At 42.5% G+C, this 27,770-nt stretch overlaps 1 protein-coding gene across 1 annotated transcript in view; it reads right to left on the reverse strand.

The window, feature by feature from the left end:
• DOCK2 (dedicator of cytokinesis 2) overlaps positions 1 to 27,770 on the reverse strand; it is a 414,832-nt gene that overhangs the window by 62,733 nt on the left and 324,329 nt on the right. Inside the window, exons 30-32 of the mRNA XM_043596180.1 lie at positions 17,685 to 17,763; positions 7,298 to 7,398; positions 7,149 to 7,207 (exon numbers count right to left, since the gene is read on the reverse strand). Of these exons, the coding sequence (XP_043452115.1) occupies positions 7,149 to 7,207; positions 7,298 to 7,398; positions 17,685 to 17,763 (239 nt within the window). The remainder of the gene's footprint in view (positions 1 to 7,148; positions 7,208 to 7,297; positions 7,399 to 17,684; positions 17,764 to 27,770) is intronic.

Consider the following 27,770-nt stretch of genomic DNA (forward strand, 5'->3'; position numbering starts at 1 on the left):
AAAGATGTTTGAAAAACTCCAATCTGACCACGTTGATCCACAGTTTACAATCCTTCCGTGGCTTCTGTTGCCCTTGGGACCCACCCAGCTCTGCAGGCCCATTTGGTTCAATGCTCCTGCTCTGTACCATTCATCTTTCCTCTTGCCTGCCTGTCCTCCCTCCATGCCTGGCTCCATGCCTCAGGCACACTCTGTTCCTCCTCCTTGGGCCTGCATATGGGCCTTCCTCTGGCCACCCTGCTTTCCCTTCCCTCTCCCTGACCCCATTTCTACACCGAACCCTACCTCCACCTGTCCGCACAAATAAACCCCACTCATTCTCTAACATCATTCTATCAAATACGGAAGCTACAGCCACATGTATCTTTTGAGCGCTTGAGACTAGTCCAGGTTGAGATGTGCTGTTGAGTATAAAAAGCCCACTAGATTTCAAAGAATGAGTTCTGGAAACCAAAAACAAAAGTTAACACATCTCAATAATGTTCTGTATTGATTGCATGCTGAAATGATAACACTTTGGAATACGGGGTTACATCAAATATATTGTAACATTAATCTCACTATTTCATTTTTCTTTTTAAAAACTTTGCATTTAGACAGGGGGCTCACATTCCAGTTTCAGAGGATATGACTGCTCTGGAGCGAAGGCTCCACACCATTCCTCATCGAGGCCATCCTCAGCTCACTCATGAGACTGTCCTTTACAGAGTCTCCAGCTGCCCCAAACTTCTGCTCTGCAGCAATCCCCTTTGACCATAACAAGATAGCTCTGCAATCAGTAGGTTGCTATTCAGTGCAATGATCACAAGTCTATGAAGTCAAGGGCTCTATCACGAATCTGTTTCCAGTTGTAACTCCAGCCAGAGGCACAGTGTCTGGCATTTAGAGGATGCTCATATTAGTTTCCTGTTGCTGCTGTTATAAATCACCACAAACTTAGTGGCTTAACACAAACAAAGTTACTATTTTATACTTCTGGATGTCAGAAGTCTGAAATTGGTTTCATTGAACTAAGATCAAAGTGTGAGCAGGGCTGAGTTCCTTCTGGAGGGTCTTAGGAAGAAACTATGTACTTTCCTCTTGCAGCTTCTAGAAGCTACCTACATTCCTTGCCTCCTGGTCTCTTCTTCCATCTTCAAAGCCAGAAGTGCATCTTCTTTAAATCCCTCTCTGACTCTCCTGACTCCTTTTATTCACTTCTAAGGACCCTGTGGTTGCATTGGGTCCACCTGGACAGTCCAGCATACTCTCACCATCTGCAAAATTCTTAATCATGTCTGAGAAGTCCACTTTGTAAGGTAATATATACACTGGATCTAGGGATTAGGACATTAACATCTTAGGGGAAATGTTATTCAGCCTACCACAATATTTTGCTCAATATTTGCTATTCAATGAGTAAATCAATGTTCAGTTGGATACATGGATGGATGGATGCCTCCCTATTTCCATTTTCTATTTCCTGCCAGCAGCTTCCTCCAAACCTAAGAAGCCATGCTTGTGTAGGCTGGTTGCTCTCCTGGAATACCTGTCCTTTCCCCTCTTTCTTTCAGTCTGGACATAGGCCAGACTGGGGTCTCATTCAAGAGCCATTTTCCCGAGTGGATCCATCCTTACTGCCCTTGCCTACCTCCCATTTACCTGAACTCTTGAGTCTCTACCACACACTTCACGTTAAAGAACACATCTCAGTTTGTTCTTTAAATTCTTAGTTTGTTCTACTCTTAGGACTAGATGGTGCCTCTTCTTAGAAAGGTGGAGACTGTGCCTTATCCTTCTCCAATTCTCCCACCCTTCCCTGGAGCCTAGTGCTGAGCTGGGCACTCTGTACATGCTTAAAAAGTAAAGGCCCAGTTGATCTCATGGCTCTGCCAGTAGCAACCTCCCCACAGACGAGGCCATGATGCCAGCCGCTTGAATTTGTCTTTCTTTACCACAAAGACTGTTAACCCCGCAGCCTGACGTTAACCCAAGTGAATGTGGGATGGCTAAGTGCAAAGTCATTTTGGCAAAATGTGCATTGCTTCACTTCAAGCAGAAATCAAATGTTATGATGTTATACTATCAGGAAACGTATATTACATTTGGCATAGTCCCATTCCAAAAACACAAACGGCATTAACCCCTTAGTGCTCTGGCCCTGGTAACAAGATGTGGTCCTTCTCTCCATCAAAACCTCCCACAAGTAACCTCTGTCACAAAAGCACACACAAACACAGAGACATGCACACACACGTATTTGTCTAGGCTTTTCTCTGAAGAATGTTAAATAATCTTTAAGCCTGAGATTATCTTTGCAATTAGCTATCTTATCATCACAGGATTGCTCAAATCTTTCCTGATGAGAAGAAGAAGATGATGTTGATACTGATGATCATGGTGATGATGCCCTGATTGCTTTGGGCATTAAAACAAAATTTAAAACGTTAGTATGCATTATGGTTTACTCATTATCAGTAGTCTTGGAAAAACAGTTCACTATTTCACACTCTTTGAAAATAATTTGCATATTCTGAAAAAATATTAGTCAGAATATTGGACTTGGGAACAAGAGACAGGTTCTTTCACTTCAGCTGAATCACTGATTTGTTGACCTTGGGAATGTCCTTGTGCCTCTCTGGGCCGTAGTGAGCTCCCCTATAAAATGGGAGGGGGGTTGAATTGGATGATGTATCAGTTAGGGATAACATAAATCTGATTACCATGGCTACACTGAGTAAGTTTTGCATTAGTTTTCTTCCTTAACAAGAAGTCAAAAGATGGTCAGTCCTGAGCTGCTCCCCCATCCTTAGCATATGACTTTTGTCTTCATAGCTTCAAACTGGATACTGTACATCCAAGCATCTTGTTTTCCAGAAAGGAAGAAGGGGAAGGTCTATGGACAAAAAATGTGTTGTGCTCATTGAATTTGTCCCCTTCCCTTTTTTGTTTTAAATTGGACAAAAAGGATTTCCTGAAGCCCCAACAAGTTTGTTTCTGTTGACTCTCTTTGGACAGAGATGCGTCATATGGCCATCACCTGCAGTAGGATGTTGTTAACTGAGCAAACTGTGATCATGAAAAAAAAAAAAAACCTAGGGTTCAGTTAACCAGGACAAAGGGAAGAATGGTATTGTGTGGGTTCTCAGCTGTGTCTGCCACAGACAGCTTCTAAGTTTCACTTGGTCTTGGATATCCCATAAATTGTACTTTAAAACCTATCATTATCCACTACATTGGTCTCTAGTGTATACAGTGCTTAGTCCTGGTTTGGATTATCAGGTTAACCTCATTAGCATACTAGGAGAATGCATGCTAATGCCAGCATCTAGTAGAACACAAGGTGGGGTGGGGATGGGAAACCATCCATTCACTCTGCCTCCTCTTTCTGTTCACTTATGCCTGAAGGAAGACAGCTGAGGAGGAAGGCAGCTATGTAACTAATAAGTAACAGGAAAATCCCTTCAGGCTGATGTACTTTCCTCTTTATGGAAGCCCAGGCCAAGAGGTGAGGAGGGTGACCATCTTTGCAAGAGATCCTTCACTTCTTGTTTTATTCAGTGGACATCAGTGACTTTGACCACCACCCCCCCCCCAAAAAAAAAAAACTCCATAAACATCTTACTTTGGGAAAATATACCCCCTTCAATGGACAGAGACTTGGTGGGACCATCAAGGGAGAGGTCATCCAAGGAAGGCCAATAGAATGGCATCCTCTGGGGACCGGATCTTTAAACAGGGTGATGCCTGAATGGAACATACTAAAGGCAAAGTTGTGCCACCTCCCCTGGATCCTAGAGTGGCTCTGACCCTGTCCTTCACAGCCTGGTTCTCCTTGCCCTTCTGGTAAGTACCTTTTTGATTAAGGCAGGCACAGTCAGTTTCTCTTTCTTGCAACCCCAAACCCTAATAAGTATATATATATTTTTTAAATGTTTATTTATTTTTGAGTTGAGAGAGAAGAGAGAGAGAGCGCCAGCAGGGGAGGGGTGGAGAGAGAAGAAGACACAGAATCCGAAGCAGGTTCCCAGCTCTGAGCTGTCAGCACAGAGCCCAACATGGGGCTTGAACTCATGAACCGTGAGATCATGACCTGAGCCGAAGTTGGATGCTTAACCGACTGAGCCACCCAGGCGCCCCACAAGTATATCTTTTAATTGCAGTAATTCATCATTTGTATTTGCAAATAGCAAGGAGTCTGCAATACTTCAGGACAGACACTCAGGCCAGGGTCCTTGTCCTGAATCTGCTTCTTAATCCACGATCTGACTTTGTACATACCTCTTCACCTCTCTGTGCCTCAGTTTCCTCACAGGTAAAGTGGTGGGTTGGATTAGACCCATAACTTCACACCCTTCTCTGAAGTGCTTCAGAATCTTTCCCCAGAAAATCTTCAGGGGGGGGGTCCACATGGGAGCTCAGGTGTGGCCCATTATAATGGGCTCTGGGCCCTCCACCCCACTTTAGTTAGAACAGCTTGGCTTTCAACCAACTTATGTATTGAGCAGGAGATTCTTTTTTTTTTTTTTTTATTGGCCCTCAGCTAAAAATAAACATTAGAAAAATTCTGGACAATATGATCTCTAAAGGGCCCTTCCAGCTCTGATGTTCTGTGGAATTCTAAGCAGGTGGAATATTTGGTAACATCTTTCCATTCATCAGCATAATTGGGAGTGCAAGAACGTCTGCCAAAACATAATCTATATCTAAATAAAATCTTCTGTGTGCAAAACAACGGCAATGAAGGACATTCAGGAAAGAGCAGCCTGTGTGGAAGAGCTAGAGACAAACAAAGCGCAGATCCCGGTTTTGCAATTCTGGCAACGGCTGGGGTGTTGGTGTGGGAAAGGAAGCCCACCGCGGCTTTACCTCGTCTCTGCCGTTGTGAAGCAAAGAGTGCAAGGTCAAACGCAAACCGAAGCCGGGCCACTCATGTTTCACTGGGCATATGCAATGTTTTTAAAACTTCTGATTAGTTATCATCAATATGTAGAAACTGGAAAATGCATTAAAAAAATTTGTTTCCTGGCTTCTTTTGAAAAACTGGAAGATGGGGACATCATTGGCCTTGCTTTCTAACAGGATGGCAATGAATCAGATCAGAACGGCAGCTGCCCCTTCCGCTGGGGGTATGTTTGCTTGACTTCGTTCCAGGCCAGCTACTTCCTCCCATATTCCTGACCCTGAGGCCATGTGCTGACTCTTAGGTAGCCTTGCACTTGCACTTGCACTTCCTTTTTTTTTTTTTTTTCCTATTGAAGAATAATGGTCAATGACACATAAAATATTTCTTATATCCCTGTCCGTTTCCAAAGTGGAGAAATAAAAGACTGATAAAGGCATGCTTTTCTAGAAAAATAGGGCAGAGATAGTATTTCTTTACAGCAGTGGTTTTCAAAAAGGGGTGGTTTTGCACATCCCTTTCCCCCTCCCCACGGACATTTGGCAATGTCTACAGACTTTTTTGATTGTCACAACTAGGGAGTAGGGAGGATGCTGTTGGCATCTAGTGAGTAGAGGTCGGGGATGCTATTAAATATCTTGCAGTGCACAGGGCATCCATACAACAAAGAATTATTCAACTCCAAATGTTGACAGGACCCTGTGTTATGGATGTCTGTGGGTTTAACATATCCCAGTCCCTTCACTCTTTTACATTACCTGCCTGGGCCCTGCCCCTATAGGCCTGGTGCTAATGATTAAAGAGCCATAACAGGAAAATTAGGTTCTGTCCTGATGGGGCAAGGATGAAAATGATGATAAAAATTCTGACCATGGGTATGGCCTCCATGGCTTTACTCTCTCAGTTTTTACTCTTATGAAACTCATAAGTGCCCTGGGAGAAGGTGCTATTTCCCCAGATTCTACCCAGTGTCACTCAGTCCCCTTGCTTTGGACCTCACAGCTTGTAAATGACAGGGCAAGGCCCAAGGCAGGTATGTGGCAGTCTGTTCTGGGCCTGGTTGTCCAGGCCACCCTTTGATTTTATAAAGCAATTCATAGCCCTTCTGGTACCAGTGTGTGCTCTTAACCCAAGTCTGATGCTGCCAGAGACCACAGAACCCAGACTGATGGTCTATCCATTGTGCTTCCCCTGCAGTGAATGGACCTTGATGGAAAGGGCAAGAAACTGCTGTCTAGGAAACCCGAAGGGAACTGAAAGACATTAAAACCCCTAGGGAAGCAAGAAGCAATGTCAGGAGAGGTAATTTAGGTTGAATCCGAAAACTAGGCACAGTCCCTGTGTCTCCTCTGAAGATGGCTACATCCAAGCCCAGGGCAGAGTAGATTAGCAGTAGAGAGTCAAGAAGGGCACAGGAAAATTGGAGATGAAAATAGTTCATTACTTGTAACTACTCATTAATCTATCCACCTATCCATTCATCCTTTCAACACTTATATTTATGGAGCAGGATTCAGGCCTGAGGCAAGGTGTGTGGCCCCTGTCCTTGTGGGATCAAAACCAAGCTCTGGGTCTTGCAGCTGTTTGATCTCAAGCAAGTTACTTCCCTCTCTGAGTTTCCTGATCAATAAAAGGAGGGGGCATTTTTCCATCTTGCAGAAGGTGACTGAAGATTAAATAAGATCTCCTTAGCACAGGGCTGACTCAGACTCTCAATAAATGTCTCCCTGATTCCATCTCCACTTCCTTCCATCCACGGGTACCACACAGTTCACACATGAGTCCTGTAGCTCACTGGGACAGGGGTGGCTTCTGGGGTCACCCTCCGGCTCAAATCATGTCACAAAAGACCCTCATCTTCCACAGAACCAATTCTCCTCCGTGGGGTTGGAGGGTCTTTTGTACATCACAACATCACTTAAGAAACTGGAGGTGGAAGGGCACACCAGTCAGCAGGAAGCATGCATGTGATGTGTGAGAACATGAGTTCCCTCAGCAGTCCTGCCCTTCCTCCTTTTTGTAAATTCCAATTTGACTTCTTAAGCCCTCAGGGGCATCAAGCAAGATCTGCGGCTGTTTGGGGGCAGGACACGGGGATGGGCACTCTCTCTCATCAGGCGCTTATTAAGGACCCAGGATGCACACAGTGATAAACTGTTATTTCAAGCTCCCACCACTGAAACCCCTGTGGCCCTCTAACAGATGGTCTTCTAGAAGGAGCTTGGCGTGTGCAGATGTGTCTGTCTGGATGCATGGGCCTACTCACCAAGCTTGTACCACATATCACGGATGGAGAAGCCAATTAGCCGTCTCATGTCCCCATACCTATGAGAAACAACAAATGTCTGCTTCAGTCTCCATCTCAGAGATTTCCATGAAGGCCCCACTTCCAGGAGATCCAAATATTCAACCTACTTATTCAGGATTTTGTTGTATTTGGCGTGCGAGAACTGCTCCAGCTGCAGAGAATCCTGAGTGATAAAAGCCACCGCCAGATGAAAATAGTTGTTCCACAGCTGTAAATGAAGGAGTAGAGAACAGTCATGGAGAGGGTCTGAAGTGGGAAAGCATATTAAATGCTGGGTAATGTGAACAATTTATGAAAATGGAAGAAGATAGTGGCAGAACCAGTTTAATTCTGTGCACTGCAATTTTCTAACTGGCATGGACTCTGAAATTAACATCCTGGCCAAAGCAAGGACAATGGATGGATTTCTCTAGGCACTGACCAGGTCCCCAGTCTGGTGACAGGGGAGGGTTTTAGGGCTGCTTTTGAAAAATTGCTTCATTTTGTGTTTTGAAAGACAAACAACTTGCCCAAGCTGAGTGCCCTGGTAGAATTAGAGGTTGATGAGGGATATGTATTTCTGGAAGTCCTCCCTAATCCACCTGATAGCTCAGAGGACCAGCCTGAAACCCATTCTGTCTTAGAATATTTTGCCTCCTCCTTCCCCTTAGGTCAATGGTTTCAAGGTATGGCTCCAGACCACTAGCAACAGCATCACCTGGGAACTTGTTAGAAATGCAAATTATCTGGGGCGCCCGGATGGCTCAGTCAGGCTCTTGATTTTGGCTCAGGGCATGATCTCACTATTCATGGGTTTGAGCCCCGCATTGGTCTCTGTGTTGACAATGCAGGGCCTGTCTGGGATTCTCTGTCCCCCCATCTCTCTATCCCCTCTCCCTCTCCCTCTCTCTCTCTCTCAAAAAATAAATAAACATTAAAAAAAAAAAAGAAATGCAAATTCTCTGGCTCTACCCTAGACCTACTGAATCAGACTCTGAAATCTGTGTGTTCATAAGCACTCTGGGTAATTCTGATGTTCATTTGAGTTCAAGAACCTCTGAGGGCCTGGTTTATAGGTAGGCTCGTTGTAATTATAATACTTACATGGTCAGTTGGTGCTAAACACTAGGGCTAATACAAGACACCACTCCACTGGCTTTTGTTAAAATAGAACCAGCAAAGCATTCTGCACATGGCAAGTGCTCCAAAATATTGGCTGCAGTGATAACAATATTGATACAATCTACAGAACCTGAGAAATGGAGCCTTAGTGAACCCATCTGCAAAAGGGGTACCCCCTGTACCCATTGCAGAGACCTAGTAGTAAAGGTTACATGAGATGATGTTTTTAAAGGGCATGGATCTCTGTAAGGGCTCAAAAGCACTGGCTATATATATTGATTCCTTTGGTAGCAGGGGAAATAGTACAACCTGGCTCCTTGAGTGCTCAGGGCTATTATTATAAGATGACAAGCCCCTATAAGGAGCAGATGGTGGGGGGAACTTTGCTGCACAAACTTATCCACTTTCAGCCCCCTCTCAACACTGACTAGCAAAAGAAGGGTAACACTAGCTAGAGAAATCACTCACCATTGAGACTTTCATCCTTAATTCAAAGATATTCATTGGAGGTTTCAGATGGCCAAGACTAAGTAAAAGGCAGCTTTACCCTTGATAACATCATTACTGCTGCCCAGAGTGTTGCTTTCAAATGGGCTTATGCTTCCAGTTTCAGAAAGAAGAAAACAAGTATTTCATTTTTACCATGGGCCAGGCACTTTCCCATACATCCCTCCTTTCATCTCTTAAAACCTGGTAGCTATCATTGGTCCCATTTTACAGATGAAGATAATGAGGCTTGGAGGGGTTAGGTATTTTTCCAAAGGTCACTCAGTTTGTTATATATACAGTAGATCTGGAATTTGAACTCAGGCCTTCTGATCAAAGTTGAGGACTCTTTCTACACACCATGGTCAGTCTTTGCCTGAAGATGCATTAATACATTTTTTTATTGAACACCTTCTACATGCTAGGCATTGTCGTCATGTGGGCATAGGGAGTGCACATACACAGACAGCAGCCCCCGTGGGGCTCACATTCTGTGGGCAGAAAAAGTTTTTCTTTTTTGAAATTTATCTCCCAGGGTCCGAAAGACCAAGCCGCTCCTGGAGTACAAAGAAGCAAACTACTGGCTTGTGGAGTCCATCAAGTCAACTCTCCACACAGAGACCAGAGGATCTTCTTAAAACAAGGTGGGTTCAAAAAAAAAAAAAAACCAAGGTGGGTTCTATCACTCCCTTCCTCAACATCCTTCAAAGGCTTCCCATAAGAATCACATCTCAAGGTCTCTTGTTTCCGTAGTAACACTGCTTATCCAAACACACTATACAGGTCAGTTTTCCCGGCCACTCTGGCTATGCTTCCTCCTGGTGCCCCCATGACTTGCAGGTTCTGAAAATGTGTTGCTTTGGTCTGCCTAAGCACAGCTAATACCTCCCCCCATTTAAGATCAGATGGAACAACAATCCAAGGAAACAGAAAACCCGGTCAAAGGGCATGGAAAGTGTTATTTTGAAGGTGATAAATTCCTGATTTCAGGAAATTTCCATAAGAATAATTAGGGCACAATAAGAACAAAGATAGGACAAAGTAAGTTGAATTGCTATTACTTTCAAAAACCATTCCAGAAGTGTCCCCTCAACACATCTGGAACACACAGACACGTCAAATCTAGAGCCTCTTGCTAGCCTCTGTCCTGACTTAGTCCTTCAAAAATGTTTCTCTGCCACCCCATTCCTGTTATATATAATCCATATATCATAACATTCACTTTTTAGAGTATAGAATTCAATAGTTTTCAGTATATTCACAAAAGGTAATACAACCATCCCCACTATTAGCAGTCATTCCCCATTCTTGTCTCCCCCTTAGCCCCTGGAAATCACTAATCTACTTTCTGTCCCTGTGGATTTGCTCAATCTGACATTTCATAGAAAGGGAATAATAAAATATGTAACCTTTCATGTCTGGCTTCTTTCACTAAGCATAATGTTTTTCAAGGTTCATCTGTGCTGTCACATGTATCAGTACTTCACTTATTTTTACTGCTGAATACTAATTTATCATATGGATATACCACATTTTACTTACCCGTTCATCCATTGACTGACATTTGTGTGGTTGCCACATTTTGGCTATTATGAATAATGTATCTATGAATTTCTACATACAAGTGTTTGCGTGGATGTATGTTTTCAATTCTGTGGGGTACATGCTTATAAGTGAACCTGATTTTCCTTTGTCTTCCCTCCTTGAAGATCTTTGTGGGTTATGAGATCATAGATCCTATGCCTCTTTTTTCTTAGTAGATCAGAAATGTGCCCCTAAGTATCTCATCCACAGGCCCAGCTCATTTTTGCTCAGAGAGCTATGTGGAACGAATTTTGGAACTGAGGGAAGTCTGTCATGGTGAGTGGCTCTATGCAATAACCTGAGAGGTGAGCAGTGGCCAAAGCAGACATTTCTGGGTGCTCATAATGCCTCTGCTCTGGACCTTCCTTGTCTTCTGCTCCTAAAGAACCAGGACAAAATGCAATAACATGGCTTTTCAGGCCTCATTCAATTTCCAGTGTTTTCTCCCTCAATAAAGTGCCTATTCCAAGGGGGCTGATCTGCTCAGACTCCATAGACACAACATGAGCATCTTGGCCTCCTTGGCTTGGCTCATCTATTGCACCTAAGTTCTATTCTTTCATCAAAGCCCCGTTCAAGACCCACTTCTTTCATAAAGCCTTCTCAGATGGCACATCGGGTCTGCTCAACCCTTCCGAATTTGAGTAGCTCTTAGTATGTGCAACCACAGATTTGGGTCTACTGTTCTACACCTACCCTTGTGCTCTACTCACATTCCGTGACAATATCATCCAGTGGTAGTGAAGAAAATACAAGCATCAGTGTCTCATGGACTACGATGTGAATACCAGTTCTATCTCTTACTAGCTGGGTTGCTTTTAGCTACTTATTTGACTTCTGAACCTCATTTTCCTCACCTGTAAAATGGAAGAAAATAATGGTAACTACCAGAATGGATTGTTGTTAAGTGCTAGGTATCAACTGATGAATGGATAAAGAAATTGTGGTTTATATACACAATGGAATACTACTTGGCAATGAGAAAGAATGAAATATGGCCTTTTGTAGCAACGTGGATGGAACTGGAGAGTGTGATGCTAAGTGAAATAAGTCATACAGAGAAAGACAGATACCATATGTTTTCACTCTTATGTGGATCCTGAGAAACTGAACAGAAGACCGTGGGAGAGGGGAAGGGGGAAAAAAAAAGGTTAGAGAGGGAGGGAACCAAACCATAAGAAACTCTTAAAAACTGAGAATAAACTGAGGGTTGATGGAGGGTGGGAGGGTGGGGAGGGTAGGTGATGGGTATTGAGGAGGGCACCTGTTGGGATGAGCACTGGGTGTTGTATGGAAACCAATTTGACAATAAATTTCATAATAAGTAAAGTAAATAAAATAAAATAAAATAAAATAAAATAAAATAAAATAATATGCACATGAAATCATCCACCACAGGCTTGGCACATGTCAGGTGCTCAGTAAATGGAGTGGTGGCATTGTCCATGGTGCTAGTCATAGATTATTTGTCTGTCCTGTCTTTCCAAATGTAAGCTCCACAAGCACCAAGGATCTTGTCTTCTACTTATGTGTATCCCTAATGCCATATTCAGCACAATGGCTTAAATGTAGCTGGGTGCTAGAAAATATTTATTTATTGATCACCATATTGTTAGAAAAATTCTCCCATTGTTTCAAAAGGTTCTAGATTTTCCTTTCCTCCCTGCTCCAAACTGCCTGGTGGTATGTCTATTAAGTACCCAGCTCAGCTGGCTCAGGCAAGCCACAGAGGCTTTAGTCAAACATATGGATCTTTCTTCCCTGGGGGAAGAGTTGAGGTGGCTTCTGATCGGAAATTTAATATTTTGAAATAATAGGACAATAGAAAGTTACAACTAGAATAAATTTAAGGGTCATCTGGTTGAACTCCCTTATTTCACAGATGTAAGTAAACAGTGAGATCCACATAAATGACCACCCAAAGTCATACTGCTAGCGGGTATAACTAGAATTTAGTTACTTTCAATTAACTCTCAAAAAATTATAAGTGTAATATACACATGGCAAAAAAAATGGTATAAAAGATTAAATGATAAAAAGTAATTTTCCATACTACTTGGACCCTAGTCTAATTCCTCAGAAGAAAAATTTTTTAACACTTTCCTGGATATCCTAAAAATCTTTTTATGTATAAACAAACATGTATAGACATTTTTTTTTAAAAGTAGTCTGCTGTACTTTGCTTTTTTCTCTCATCAATATTTCTTGCCTATGTTTCCACATTAGCCTGTACAGATCTACTTCTGTCTCTTTTATTGCTGTATGGTATTCTTCTATAAGTATATACTTTAATTTTAACCAATTACCTGTTTATAGGCATTCAGATTAACTCCAACTTTTTTTTCTTTAGCAGCAGTGCTGTAATCAACATTTTGTTTACACATCTTTATGCATGAGAGACTATAATGTAGTAAACATTCTGAGATCTGGAACTGTTAAGAGACAAGGTCTACATAGATTTTGTTGTTTGTTGTCTTTGTTGTTTGTTTTAATAGACACTGTAAGGTTGCCTTCCAGGGTTCCACTCCAGTTATCAGCTCCATTTTCATGGGCAAGTTGCCCTACCTCTCTGAGGCTCAGTTTCCTCATCTGGAAAGATGAAGCTAATAGTATGTAAAGGGAGGTAATTATAAGGGCCAAATGAGGAAATCACTGCCTAGAAAACTCCTACTTCATCTTGCAATCCCAGTTCAAAAATCACTTCCTAAGTGGGCACTGGTCATATAATGGTGAGCAGAGCTGCCTTCCAAATATCACTTCCTGGGGAAGCCTTCCCAATGTGCCCTGTCTAAAGCAGATCCACCCATTCACCTTCATTACACCCTGCTCACAGGATTTTTGACATGTTTTAAGTTGAACTTATTTATTTCCTGTCTCTTCTAATGGATGTGAGCATCCTGCAGGCAAGAACCCCCTCTTTTTATTCACTGTTGAATATCCAATATCCAGTGTTGTGTCTAACCCAGCACATGCTCAGGAAATATTTGTTGAGCAAGTTCATTAATGAGCCCAGCACTCCCTGTGCATTCTTGTTAATTTGGGAATTTGGGAGTGATTTTGGGAGTAAAAGCATCCAATAATGGATTCAGGTTAGGAACATCATGTCAGAGGTAGTCTAGAGTCCTCAAGCTGAAGCAGGTATGGCCAAAGAAGCTATCCCCAAGCATGCGACCATCTTTTGGTGTGGGGAAGTTGTCCCCCCAGGATCTTCCCTGGGTGGGAAGTACTCTGGGGGGGGGGGGCGGGTACAGTGGGCCTCTTCAAGCCTTCAATGGGTGCTCTCCATGTGTGTGTATACTCTCTCACACTTTTTTTTTTTTTTTTTGGCCATTACTAGTTACATTGCCTTTATAAAGACCAAGCCTGCTTTTAGTCCTTCACTAATGACTAGAAGTATCCTTTTCATTTCATAGGGTCTACAGTACAGGTTCAAAAATGATCCCAAGGTGATCTGGTGCCCAGAAGCTGATCCAGAAATGCCTCAAGGCCAAGGCTGGAATTACCAAATGCAGAGCCAATTACAGTTTCCCAAGTAGAGAGAATGTTCTTAGTAGTAATCAGACAGCTGCCTAAGAGAGAAACAATCTTCCTAGGGCCAAAGAGTACATCTGAAGTGTAGCCACAGATTCCTGGCCAATCAGAGTACCCAATATGGAGAATCTAATCCCACAGCCAATCATTGTAGAGCTCTCTATCCCAGATTCCAGCAAGAGCTAACTAGGGCAGACAGTGTTTCTGAAGCTAAATAGAGCTGTCTCCTAGATTTGAAAGGCACTCTGTTTTTAAGAGACAGTGCAGAAGAGTGGAAAGGGCCTGGGACTTGCACACAGGACTGGAATTGAATTCCAGCAGCTCCTGCTTAGCGGCTAGATGACCTTTAACAGAAAAGTCAACCACTTCTCTGAAGCTCAGTATATTCACCAGTAAACTGGGTATATCCCAACCTAACAGGGTTATGGTGAGGATGAAAATGCCCTAAGTAGATGCTTAATAAAAGTTAGTCATCTTTGGGGCACCTGTGTGGCTCAGTCAGTTAAGCATCCAACTCTTGACTTCAGGCCATGGTCTCACGATTTGTGGGATTGAGCCCCACGTTGGGCTCTGTGCTGGTCGTGAAGCCTGCTTGGGATTCTTTCTCTCCCTCTCTCTCTGCCTCTCTTGCACATTTTCTCTCTCTCCCACTCTCTCAAAAATAAATGTATAAACTAAAAAAAAAAAGTTAGTCATCTTCAAAAGCTTGGATGCTAGAAGATGGATTTACAGCCTACTATATGACTCTAAGATCCTTGAGGGCAGAGCAGTGCTCTGCTCTGCTTCTGAGTTCCTCATAATGTGTTGCAGTAGTCCTGGACCCATGAGAATTGCTCTTAAACAGAATTCCTTGCTGAGTTGAATTTGAAATCCTCCCTTGGTCTTCCCTGACCATTCAAATGCATGTAAATGCCAAGGCAGAGCCTCCTGAACAGGGCTTGGGAATGCAAATTATTTTAGCCTCAGGCAGAAAACATAATTTCTATAATTCCCAAGTCTTGTCACCCACAGAGTGGCACCCACAGAGCTTCTTGCTTTCTGCCCTTTGTATCATAAAACCGCAGTTCCAGAAAAGATATTAGAGATAATCTCATTGCACCTACCCCTCCTCTGGACAGTGGCTGCCAAGGCCAGCAGCGCTTAGTGATGGATGCTGTTCCTGCTGATATTAAATGCATAATTAATGAAACCATAAGAAGGAAACAAGGCATGTTCCAGGCAGGGTACAGAGAACAAATCCATTCTCGCACGGGGTGAGGAGAAGGTAGGAGAACAAAGATAAGGTTGAAAAATGATCCTGTTCTTGAATACTTTTTAACAAATATCTATGGAAGTCTCATTAGGAAAAGAGACTTATTTCATTCTGTAATGTTGGCCATTTTTCTGTTTTATGAAACTCTGTGGGTATGACAGCCCTAGGCAATGTGTGGGACTGGAAGATGCCTTCCCACTATCCTGTTTACCAAGGACTGACATTGAGTTCCTAGATTTGACATATTTTAGGGCCATCACGTCAAAATGATGACCATTATTATAATAAGCTAACATTTTATTAAATTGCTACCATGTTCCTGGTAGTGTTCTAAGTGCTTTACATGAATTTGTTCACTTAATCCTCTCAAAAATCCAATGAGGCAGCTATTATTAGTATTTTAATTTGATATTGAAGAGACTGAGGCACAGAGGAGTGAAGTAATTTGCCTAAAGTCACACAGCTCATAAGCTCAAACCTTCTATGTATGAAATCCCCACTTCTCTGGGCATCTCTCAGATGCAGATTCTTTTTCAGGAAAACAGGATAAAACCTAAAATAATGGCATGAGGGACAGGAGCTGCACTTCTCTTGGAAAGTATCCCCTAAGGCCATGGAGGAGAGCCAGAGTCGGGGAAACCAGGTCTGAGGCTGTCATTGCCACCACCCACGGAAAGAGATGGACGGACTAGCTGGCAGTTCTATGGCCTAAACACTGCCTCACTGCTGGCCTCTAGATATGTTACTCCAAGCTGCCCCTCCAAAAAAGCAATGACCTTATTAGCTTCCTGGAACACACTCGTACCTGAAGCCTGCAGGCATCTGGTTCACATTTGGAAGGGAATCAAACACTTCTCCTGATTCAAAACAGCCAAAGTGACATGTTTTGTTTCCATGTCAGAGATTTATAACTCTCAGCCAGAACCTCTCCATGAACCCAGTGCGGGGGTGACTCCCTATCTAGCACATGACTGTGGTGATCTGCAGCTGTGATGTCAGCCACTACTGTGCTTTGGGCCCAACTCCTCGCTGACATGCTGTGACACTTCAGGCTATCTGCTTATCACCTCTGAGTCTCAGTTCCCACATCCTTCCAGCAGAAAAAGTACTAGTAAGAGTAACTAACTTGTAGTGTAGTGGTAAGGGCTGAGAAAGATAATGCCCATAGAATGCTTCCCATGAGATCTGCACATGTAAGCCATCAGAAGATGGCAGCTACTCTTTTTATCATCATTATCATAATAGCTCAGTTGCCTGATTTGAATGCAAGGTAGTGGGAGAGAATCTTATTCAAAGATAATGTTTATTACATACTTATAGGATAATGCTTTCCAACAGAGTGGACCTTGTAGCCCTCCACCCAGGCATCATCTCCCCAAGGAGGCCTACTATGCATTGGGCACAGAGTGTAGAGTCTGTGAGTATAAGGTCTTTACACTCATGAAACTTACACTTTACCGGAGGAAAGAGAAAAAAAATGTGCATGTAGACAAATAAGAAAGATAATTTCAAATAACATTTAGTGCTATGAAGAGACTACAACAGGCTAAGTGGTAATACATAAAAACCATGGGATCAGCGGGGAACCCTCAAAGGGGCTCAGTCAGGGGAGAAAGCATTTGAATGGAGACTGGTGAAACCTTACAGTGAATTCTCCCAGCAAGCCCCCTGACACATTCCAATTCTGCAAAAACCCTATGAAACAGAAAGAGTAGGTATTATGAACTTTTTACAGATGAGCCAACTGAGGCATGGAGACAGACCAGGCCTTGTCTGAAGCTGCACATCTAGTCATAGGCCAAAGCCCAGCTAAGAAATGAACACCCTAGATGAGCAGGCAGAAAATACCATTGCCTCAGCTCACCGGCTACTTGCTAAACTTGCACTGCAAGAGATCCTGGGGGTCAGGGGTTTCCCCAGAGGAGGGATCCCCTTTCAGGGACCTTCTCTCTCACATCTCCAGCCAGAGGTAGCAATCTGGACTTTTCCCCAAGGCTTTGAGGAATTGTCTCTTCTTGCCTACGCCTTGAGCAGATGTGGCACTCTGCTTGCCCCAGGGATGTGTTTTGAGACCCTCACATCTCACAGAGGCCCCAGGGATTGTCTGAACCCAAAAAGTGACTTCTGAAGGAATCATGAAATGTACTGTGAGCTTTGTGAGCTTTATTTTTCAGTTTGAGTGGCTGCTTTTCTAGGCTCCGGTGAATAGAAAACTACAAGAATGTGATACATTTCTAAAAGGTGGTACCCACTCTGACAATGGATGAACGCAAATCTCCTCTTTAGCATAAGATACATTATACAGTCACATTTGCATATGCTGCTCAGTTAATGACTATTTAATCAAGGGCCTGGTTCTAAACCCTCAGCTTCAATCAAGGGCCTGGTTCCCTCCTTGCCCACACCCATCTGTGGAAACCCCCAGAGGCACTGGCATACCTTATGTGTGCTTCAAGATGTGTTTGATGTAGCAATCAGCCCAAGATGCTAGAGCCGCCTTGCCAGGGCACCCCAGGCACACCATGGTGCCTCACACTCACCTGGAACTCAAAGTTTGTGTGTTCCAGGAACTTCTGATTCATGGTTTCTGCAAACTTGTTGATCGCTCTCAGGAAGACCCTGGAAGAGGGGAGAAGGTCACTAGGCCATCTCAGCATGCTAGGTCAAGCATCCCTCCCCATCTTCCAGACCAAAGTTCCCTCAGGGAGGGGCTCAAAGACCCAAAGAAGAGGTCAGCTGACCCACCTGCTCATACAGTAGACCTGGGGCCATGTTTGCTCTGCAAGAACTTAAGAACTAACCATTTGACTTCCCTAGAAAATGTGCATTATCTTTTGTTTAAACTATTACAAGCTTATGCCAGAAAATTTATGCTATCCAGAAAGACAGAAATTGCCTCCTCCACAACAAACAAGCAAACAAAAAACCCACCAAATTTTATCACCTAGAGAAAACCATCCTTGAGATTCTGGTGAACGTTATGTTCAAAGGTCTCCCTAGATGTATACACATGAGTGGTATTTGAAAAATATCATTTTGATAAATAGGGCTAAATGGCAAATGCTGTTTCACAGCTTGTCTTTTTTACTCAGCAATAAATAGTGTGTTCCTTTCGTGCCAATCAATGCAGATATACATCATGCCTTTTAATCACTGAAGAGCATGCCATTGTATGGATGTGTCACGGTTTATGTAATCAGTCATTTAGTGATGATCCTAGATGCTCAGCTCTTACAGTGTTTCAGTGATCGCTCTTTATGTATGCCTTGCACCTCCTATATATACCTCTTTTCCAGTCTTCTTCTTGAAGTGGTAATACTTAGCAAATGTTATGCCCACTTAACATTTTGGTACCTGTTGTCAAATTGTGTTTCTCCTTAAATGTCTTCCCATCCATCTCTTCCTTCCCTTCCTCCTACCAAGCCCCATTGACTGGTCTTTCAGCCTCCCATCTCTTGCCTCGTCAATATCAAGAATATTTTGCCCAATGGACCCCTCCAGTCATGTTAATCACCCATTTCAGTGACTGGCCACTGTCCACAAGATAAGCCCAAACTCTTTCTCTTGACAGTCAATGGCCTTCATGACTGGACCCCATCCTTTCTGGACTAATTTCTCACTGCTATTCTGTGCTTTTTCTTGTTTTCTGATACAAAGCTGCATTCCTCCTTTGTATAGACTACCTCTCTTCTTTTAAATCTCTTTAGGGCAGGGTCTGCTGCATCTTTGTGTCCCCCAAAGGACGGTCATTGCAATTTCTTTTCTCAGAATTCATCATGGTCTAGGATGACTTATTTGTGTGACTCAATAATGCCTGTCTGCTCCACTAGACTGTACTTTCCTTGAAATCAGAGACTCCCTCTGTGATCTCATCTACTCTCCAACCTACTTGCCTTTGGCTCCCAAACTTACATCTTCCTCCCTGGTCTCTCCCTTGAGCTCCAGCTTGCAACCCAGCTCCTTACTCCATACCCTCACATGGATGACTAATAGGCATCTCAAACATAATGTCAAAATTTCAACTCCTATTACCTGTAGTCTTCCCATCTAAGTTAAGAGTAACTCCATTCTTCCAATTGCTCAGTGGGGGAAAAAAAAACCTGGAAGCATCTTTGATTTTTTCTCTTTCTCTCATATCCTATACCTGGCCTGTCAGCAAAACCGCTCAGTGTTACTTTCAAAATACACTCATAATTTGACTTCTTTTCATCACCCCATTGCCAGTGACCTCAAACAAACCACCATCATTTCTCTCCTAGATTTCTGCAATAGCCTCCAAACTGCCACATGCCAAACTGTGATCTAGTCTCCATTGTGCATGTGTTTTTGTAAAGTCTTCAAGGAGAGTGGACAGATCTTACCTGTACCACTGTCTAAAATTTTTGATTAACAGTGAATAATCAATAACTACTTATCCATTGAATGTCTGGTCCAGGGAAAATGTCTATTTGGCTTACCTGAGACACAATAGGATGCCAGTAGAGAAAGTATTAATTAGAAGGTTATTGCTTTGGGTAATGATTTTTGCTTAGGAAGCTCTGAGAGACTGTATAAAGCGTACCTGCACATCAGAGGTATCCCCTCCCAGGGATGAGGAACCTGGGCTATTTATTTACTAATGCCAGCCCCTCACAAGGTGAAAATTACTCCTGAGGACATTAAGTCCCTAGCACTTCTGGCTTGCCTTGCAGATGGACTGATCTCTCTCTTGCAGCCAGAGAAAGTCCAGAGAATGAAAGAAGTAGGAAGCTCTCAGGATGTGTGGTGAATGTCCACCAAAGCTGCAGGTATACTCTGAATGGGCCAAGAGTGTGGGCAGGGCAATTATAGCATGTGCTACATTGGGCACTCCTTGTAAAGAACCTGAGCCAGGTGTTCATCAAGCACTTAAATGTTTGTTGAACAAAGAAGACAGTGCAGCCTGGTATCAGGATCCCAAGATTTGTATACCCACCCCCCCACACACACATACACGCACAGCTGGATGTGGTTTCTGGCTTTGCCACTTGCCAGCTGTGTGGATTTGGGACATCTGTTAATATCACTTTGACATCTCAGCTTCCATGCTTGTGAAATACCAACAATGTAACCGCTTTCACAGGGTTGCTGCAGGCTTCAATGGCAAAAACATGGCAAGGGTGGAGCATGGTGCCTGACACCATGGTAACGACAGTAAGAGAGCAGCCGTGGCCACTTCAGACCCTTTGCATGGCTTCGTTCTTCTTCTGAGGTCAGGGACTGACAGCAAAATGGGCAAACAGGACAAGTTGCAACCAGTAACCAGTTCTGAGGTAGGCAGGATCACACAAAGACAAAACAATGAAAGTTTCACAAAATCCTCCCCATATCAGGATGTCAGAAAGTGAGATTTCTTTGGTTTTGCTCTTCTGTCATTTGCTAATATGCCTTTGAAAAATATCTATATTTTCTCCTTTAAGATTAGTATCTGATTCCCCAGAGGGAAATGCATTGAGTGGCTGTCATGTTATAAACTTCTTGGAATCTGTAATGTGATCCCAAAATGAGGGGTTTTACAAATTCTCAGAAGCAACAAAGCTATTAGTAGTAGTCAGTAATAGTTATTATTCTGATTGTCAGCCTAAATCTGTCTCTGGTTCTCAAAGGCCAGTTGAATGACCAGGAATTGATCAACACTCTTGTGTTAATGGTGGATACTGATAGCAGATAAGGGCTGGGGGCAGTAAGTCAAGGTTCTTCCCTCTCTCTGGATTCTTCCACAGCTACCCACTGGGAATCATAATATCACTTAACTTTGGTTTCTCATGTATGGGTTTGGAAAAGTTATGTCTTTTGGTTTCTCTTTAAAAATAACTATACTTAAATCCCAAGCACTAATATGGTGAAGTAGATTGGAATTAAAACATACTCAATGATCTCTGTTACTCTCAACAATGAACTTGAATTGTTGAAAACAAAGTTCATGATCAAATCTCAACCTAACACTTCCTGCAACTCATTTGCAATGCTTAGCAGGATCTATAAAATCAATAATAATCAGAGCCACAGTTACCAGTAATGGGCAGGGCTCTCTGCTAAGTACTTAGCATGGATTCTTTCTGTGTTTCTGTTTTTCTTTTTTAGTTCTTACATTTAATTCTCTCAGTTAGATGTTGTTTCCATTTTAGAGATACGAGTTTAGGTAACTTTCCTAATAACCCAGACAATACATGTGAAACCAGGATTTAAACAGAGGTACGATGCCTTCACATCCTAGGTATTTAACCACTATGCTATTCTGTCCATAAGAAAACCTCTTAATTCTGTTCAACGGGAGCTATGAGTTCACCTTATTAATAATAGCAACTACACAAGTACAAGTATTCATGTACCCTGTGCTAAGTACTCTAACAGACATTCTTTCACGTAATTCTACAAACTGAGGTACGAGCCAATGTTACACCCATTTAACAGAAGAAGAAACTGAATATTGGAAAAATAAAATGATCTCCCCACATTCATATAGCACATAAGCAGCAGAGTCCAGACCCAATCTCAGGGTTGTCTCTCTCTAAAGACTTTGCAATTAACCAGAAGGATATACTGGCTCCCTTGAAGGCCAGCCTGCACAGTCTTTTGGCGCTGGGCATGCTCGAACTCGTGCCTGCCATTCTGCCCCAAGTTCCTATACACTTTGTCCCTATCATCCTGCTGCTCTGCCCACAGCTGCCTGGGCACAAGGCCAACGCTTGACTCAGACAGTCTTCCCTGGGTGGCCAGCAGCCCATGGGTGACCTTATGGGTACCCCGTGGGGGCACCCAGGCCTGAAGTGTAGTTAAATCAAATCCTTTTAGGCAGTCCGATAGCATGACAACCAGGGAGAGTGCAGTGACCTACGTCCTGAGTACAAGCCATGAACAGATGACTCTGACAGGAAGCAGAAGCTGTAAGAGAGAGAAGTCAGCTGCTGTAAGAAGGAAGAAACTGGCAGAAAGATCCTTGAAGGCACAGTAGGGTCATAATGATGATAGTTAAAATTTAACAAGATATTACTAAGTGTTCTATACGAATTTTCTCAACCAATTTTCACAATATCACTAGGAAGTAGGTGCTATTGGTATTACTTTTATTACATAGACTCCAGCATGTGCTGGAGCAAGTTGATCCCGGGTCAGAGTCCCACTCTGGTCCTCTTCCATGCTGTGGCCTGGAGCTAGTTGCTTGACCTCTGGGAATCTCAACTGCCCCTTATGTGAAATAAACCATGTAAAGGTTAAATAAGATGTAGTGTATAAAGCTGGTGGCCTAATGCCTCAGCACATAGAAGTCCTCAATAAATGTCAGTCACTGTTGTTGTCATTATTGTTAACAGCCTGGTCACCTGGTAGCTCTGTGGCAGGAGTATCCAAGGCTGAAAACATTCTGATGTGACAACCAACCCACACCCAGAGGTTGTGCTGTGGAAATAAAAGGGTATGCCCTTTCTGGTGAAAACACCCAAGGGAGAGAGAAGGCCTCTCTGAATCCCATTTCCCCTTCCCCCTGCAGTCCATAGGATGCAGTTGATTCTACTGGTTAAAACTTGACAATGGAAAATAAAAGAGCTGGAGAAGGGAGCTCTCACTCCTCCCCTTGAGGCAGTGAGAAATCCATTCTCCCAGAGCCTTTAAGCTGCTTCCCTCACAACACACAAAAGCTCCATGCACCCGAGAGGTTAGAGTGAATCGACAGCTTCCAGCTCAGCGTCAAGGAACGGCTCACTCCGCGGTGTCCCTGACACCGCTCATGTAATCTGGGATTCTAGCGAGCGATGCAGTAGGCTCTTGGGATCTAGACTCCTGCAGCCTGCTGAACACCAGGATTAGTTGTGCTGTGCTGGCTAAAGAACCCATGGAGAGGCCTCCTTCTGGGCAATATGCACTGGAGGAGGCGAGGTCCATAAAAAGGAGTAGGCACTACAAATTAATGTAGGTAGTAGGAAGGGGAAGTGGTAGTCAGTGATTTGTCAGCATCCCGTTGGAGCCACCATATGACTGCTGGGCACTGCCCTACTCAACATCCTACACTTGACTTCTGTGACCCCATTGTGTGCCTCTTATGTGCTTGAGACAATGTTAGACCTTGAAATATGTCACTGATAAAGGTAGACAAGATCTGGTCCAGATTTGCCTTTTCTGTGAAATATTTTGGATATTCCCAAACCATAGGAATGTGACACGGAAAAAAAAACAGCTAACACTTATGAAATGCTTGCCATGTGCCAAACACTGTTCTAACCACTGTGTGTATATTATTTCATTTCATTTTGGCCCTCACAACTGTGATAGGTACTTTTATTAGCCCCATTTTACAGGAGGAAAAACTGAGTCATAGTAATTACATAACTTTGCCCAAGGCCATCTAACTATTAAATGGTAGAGGCAGGATATGGACCCTGGCAGTCGTAAATCCTAACTTGTCTGGGTATTCTTTGTGCTCTGAACTCACTGCAGTGACTGCAGCAATTGGTTATATTTCCATGGGCACATTTACTGTCTCACCAACTAGACCGTAAGCCCCCTGCCTTCTGGGACCACGGCACAGGCCCACTCCCTAGAGCCCTGCATAACCAGGACACTCAATAAATATGTGTTGGTTGATTCCATTTAAGATGCTATAGGGATGTGTACAAGCCCCCAATCCCCCTCAAAATGTTGGATTTCCAGCTTGAGGTGCAGATGGAAGGGGAGAAAAGAGGTTCCTAGGTATAATTTTGTTAGTTTACAATATTATGAAGAACTTCATCATTTAAAAATTTACCGTATCATGTAAATCAAATCTTTCTGAAAGCTGCATCTTACCAAAAAGAAAAAAATGTTCTAACAGAAGGCATTTCTTGCAGTAGACATGTTGCTTTGTCTGCATACACAAACAGTACACACAGCTGAGGAGACATTCAACTCTGGAAAACTCCATTCTCTCCAACAAGCAGATAAATAAATTACATATGACTAATACATACACACATAAATCATAAGTGATAACAGATAAATTATAAAAACAGATAAGTTTTGTAATATATAAGTAATAAGGAAGGAAAGAAGGAAGGAAGGAAGGAAGGAAGGAAGGAAGGAAGGAAGGTAGGAAGGAAGGAAGGAAGGAAATTGTAAAGTACATACTAACCAGCATAGGAAGTAGAAATGATGTTCTGAAAAATCCTAGTCAGGGCTAAGCAAGGCTAATGTTCTGTTTGTCCAATTTACATTGAAATCTTTCACTAACTAGTTGCATGACCTTGGACAAGTTACCTCTTTGGGTCTCTTTCAGTTATCTGAGCCACTACGTATGCAGTGAGCACATCTGTACAATGCACTTCATAAAATGAGCCTCACTATTTTACAGGATAAAGCAGTAAAGATAAAGAACACGGACTCTGATCGCATGGCTTATTAGCAGTGCAACACTGTGTGAGTTACTCATCTATCCTCATATGTAATATCTGTCCTCATATGTGGACTGTAGTAGTTTACATCATAAATTTGTTGGTAAGATTAAATAAACTCATACAGATTATAAGATTAAATAAGGTATTCACAGCAGGGTTGGATCTAGGTGCTCAATACATGTTAGCTATCATAACATCACAGCAAATGTAAAAGAGGTGAGAAAATTTCAAGTGCCCCACTGTGGACTGAAGATGAAGGACATCTACTGACTCATCGACATGACTTCAAGGAGAAAAGAGTCATTTTTCTGGTTGACGTTAGGCACATCCTTCTCTAGTCCAAGGCTAAATTTGTTGTCTACACCTGGAGATGGCAATGCTTCTATTCAGTGAGTTTTCTGAGGTCCCACCACTGTGCTGAGGAGTCACTCATTCTATCCTCACAAAAAATACCATGAAATGGAGATTATAATTAATCCCCATTTTACAGATCAGGAAATTGAGAGTCCAAGAGATTAAATGACTTCCCAAGAAATAGAAGTGGCAGAACTAAGAAGTCTGAAACCCGACTATATTTCTGATTCTTTTTTTTTTGTTTAATGTAGAGACTTAAGTACTTAGATGATCCTTAAGAGATACAAATATTTCTACTTAGGAGACAATTCCACTTCCTTAGATCCTTTAGAAAATCATATTGTAATTTTCTAAGTTTAAAGAAACCAAGGATTATGGTATCATCTCTTGGGGCCTGTCCCCCAAAAAGACTAAAGTCCATAGCTTGCTGGCACTGCAGGAGGGGACATCCCTCCAGACTCTTCCACATGCTTCCTCTAAGATGACTGTAGATGACGCAGAAGGAATTGCTGGCCTGGTCAGGGCTGCAGCCTCTCTGGGCTTCCATCATCCTGACCCTGTATAAGTGGTTGTTGTCTGTGCATTTATTTGCCTATCTATCATCCATTTCTCCTGCTGGTAATAACACCTAGATGTTTCCTTTGGGTAACTATTCCCCCTACCTCCCCTTTTGCTCCCAGGCTTTGTGGTTTGGGTAGAACTAACCATAGCCTCCCAGTTGCAAGGTGAGTCACGTGACCCAAGCTTGATGAAACAGCAAATTTCATTTTCCTGTCCACAGAAGTTTATAAATGGGCATGTATCCTAAGCCAGAACTCTGAATATTAGCCTGGGGACTCTTGTTATACCTATTGAAGAAGAGGCCTTTTCTTTTTAGTGGGGTTGCTAATTCAAGACATATATCTGGAATTTCTAGAGCCCATTTCCTCCACCACAAAGAGAGTATCTACTTGAGAATGAAGCCAACAGAGAAAAGAGCAAAGACAGAGATACAGATTTCCTACAACACTTTTTGAGCACCTAGATACATCTATGCCTGAAGTCATAACTCTGAGATTTTTCAGTTGTCTGAACTAATAAACTTGACTCTCCTTTTACTTAGGCAAATTTAAACTAGATTTCTTTAAAAATTCTAATCAGTAAGTACTCACTGGATACACAGAGTTCATTATATGTATTTATGAATGTCAGGCTCTGCGGTAGGAGCTGGAAACACAGAGATAAATTAGATATAGTGCTTGCCTTCAAGAAGTCCATTCTTTAGTGACAGAAACAGTCATGTGAAGAGATAATTATAGTACAGTAGAATAAGTGCCATAATATGGGCATGTATAGAAACACAAAGAAAAGAACACATTCTCCTACCATGACAAGAGTTCTAGAAGCATCCACAAAGGAGAGATTATAGTGTCAAGAATTTGAAGGATACTTTCATGCTGAGTTTGGCCTAGAAGGGAGGAAAGCAATAGTTTATGACAAGTCACAGAAGAATAAAATGGTAGATAACAGTGAATGGTTGAATGTATCTAAAGTAAAGGGTGAGTTGAAGATGACTCATGTGGGTGGTTCATGTATTTTGGCAAAGCCTGAAGACATTATTGACCAGCTGGCAGACAGTAAGAGGATTCACATACAGCTTAAGAGCTGGCTACTACCATAATATGAGATGACTGAACATTGACATAAGGTACTATCAGCTATATAATTTGTTGAGCTCAGTACACAATGAAAATGTGAATCTCCTTGTCGAAAAATTACTAAGAATTTCAAGATGATAAAGAGAGGGCATTACACCAAGTATGGGGACTTTTATAGTGCAGGGTGGTAAGCAACTGTACAAGTTGCAGACCCAGAAAGCTGGCCCTGACATAGAGGTAGAAATGGACCTGCCTCTGATCTGTGATGTGGCCTGGGTTAGCAGGCAAGGTTAGCTCAGAATGAGAATTCTGACATTTTATTGCTGGGGTGATTTTCCTCCTCCCAACATAAGCTCTGATGCACAGACATACTTTCTTCTGCCTTGAGAAACCTCTTCTTCCCTTCACCAGCCCCTAAAGCTGGCCCCAAGAGCACTGTGGGTAAGTGTGTCTATCAAGTCACATGGCTAGACACTTAGGCATCCAATTAGTAGAAGAACATCTTTTCAGAGGACAGAAAGGTAAGGGATGAGGGTCACCTGGGACTGGAGTCAGCTATGAGGCATACACGAGATAGAAATTCTCAGACTGTATCCAATGACAAAATTATTAATAAGTAAATGTTTAGAGTCTTTTCTCCTTGCCTCCCATTAAGGAGAATTTTGCATCTGCCTCTTCAACTTCTCTTTTTCTTTCACCCTCTAGGGATATTCCCATTTGCCAGTCAATTCTTGGTTTTGCGATATGGAACAAAGGCAATAGGTAGAGACAGACAACAGTGTAGAGTGAAGGCCTTTCATTGGGTGGATTTAAAATAAATATACAAAGCCAAAGGGAAGTAAGTGAGGGGAAAAAAGGGGAAGGGGCCAAGAGGATCCAATTTTAAAGGGGTTTGTGGATAAGGACTGAGAATAAGATTCTAAGAGAAACTTGAATAAAGCATAGGATGTGAGAGATACTGAGAACCACAGAAATGGAGAAAGGGAATAGCAGAAAGTATTGTTGAGTCTTATCATTTGAATTTCATTTGGATGAGATGATACTATTTGAGAGATAATTACTTTTCTTTAATGTTGTGCTGGGTTATGTGGGATCTGAATTATACTTGGGTTATACTGGTATCCTATGAGATGTTAATAGAAATTATATACACACAGAGAAACATACATATATGAACACCAAACGATTCCACTAACAAATAAATTTGTGAAATTCTGTATCCTAAATCCTCCAGAGAATTCCATGAGCATAC

The sequence above is a fragment of the Prionailurus bengalensis genome, chromosome A1 (genome assembly GCF_016509475.1).
Source record: "Prionailurus bengalensis isolate Pbe53 chromosome A1, Fcat_Pben_1.1_paternal_pri, whole genome shotgun sequence".
NCBI classification, from domain to species: Eukaryota; Metazoa; Chordata; class Mammalia; order Carnivora; family Felidae; genus Prionailurus; species Prionailurus bengalensis.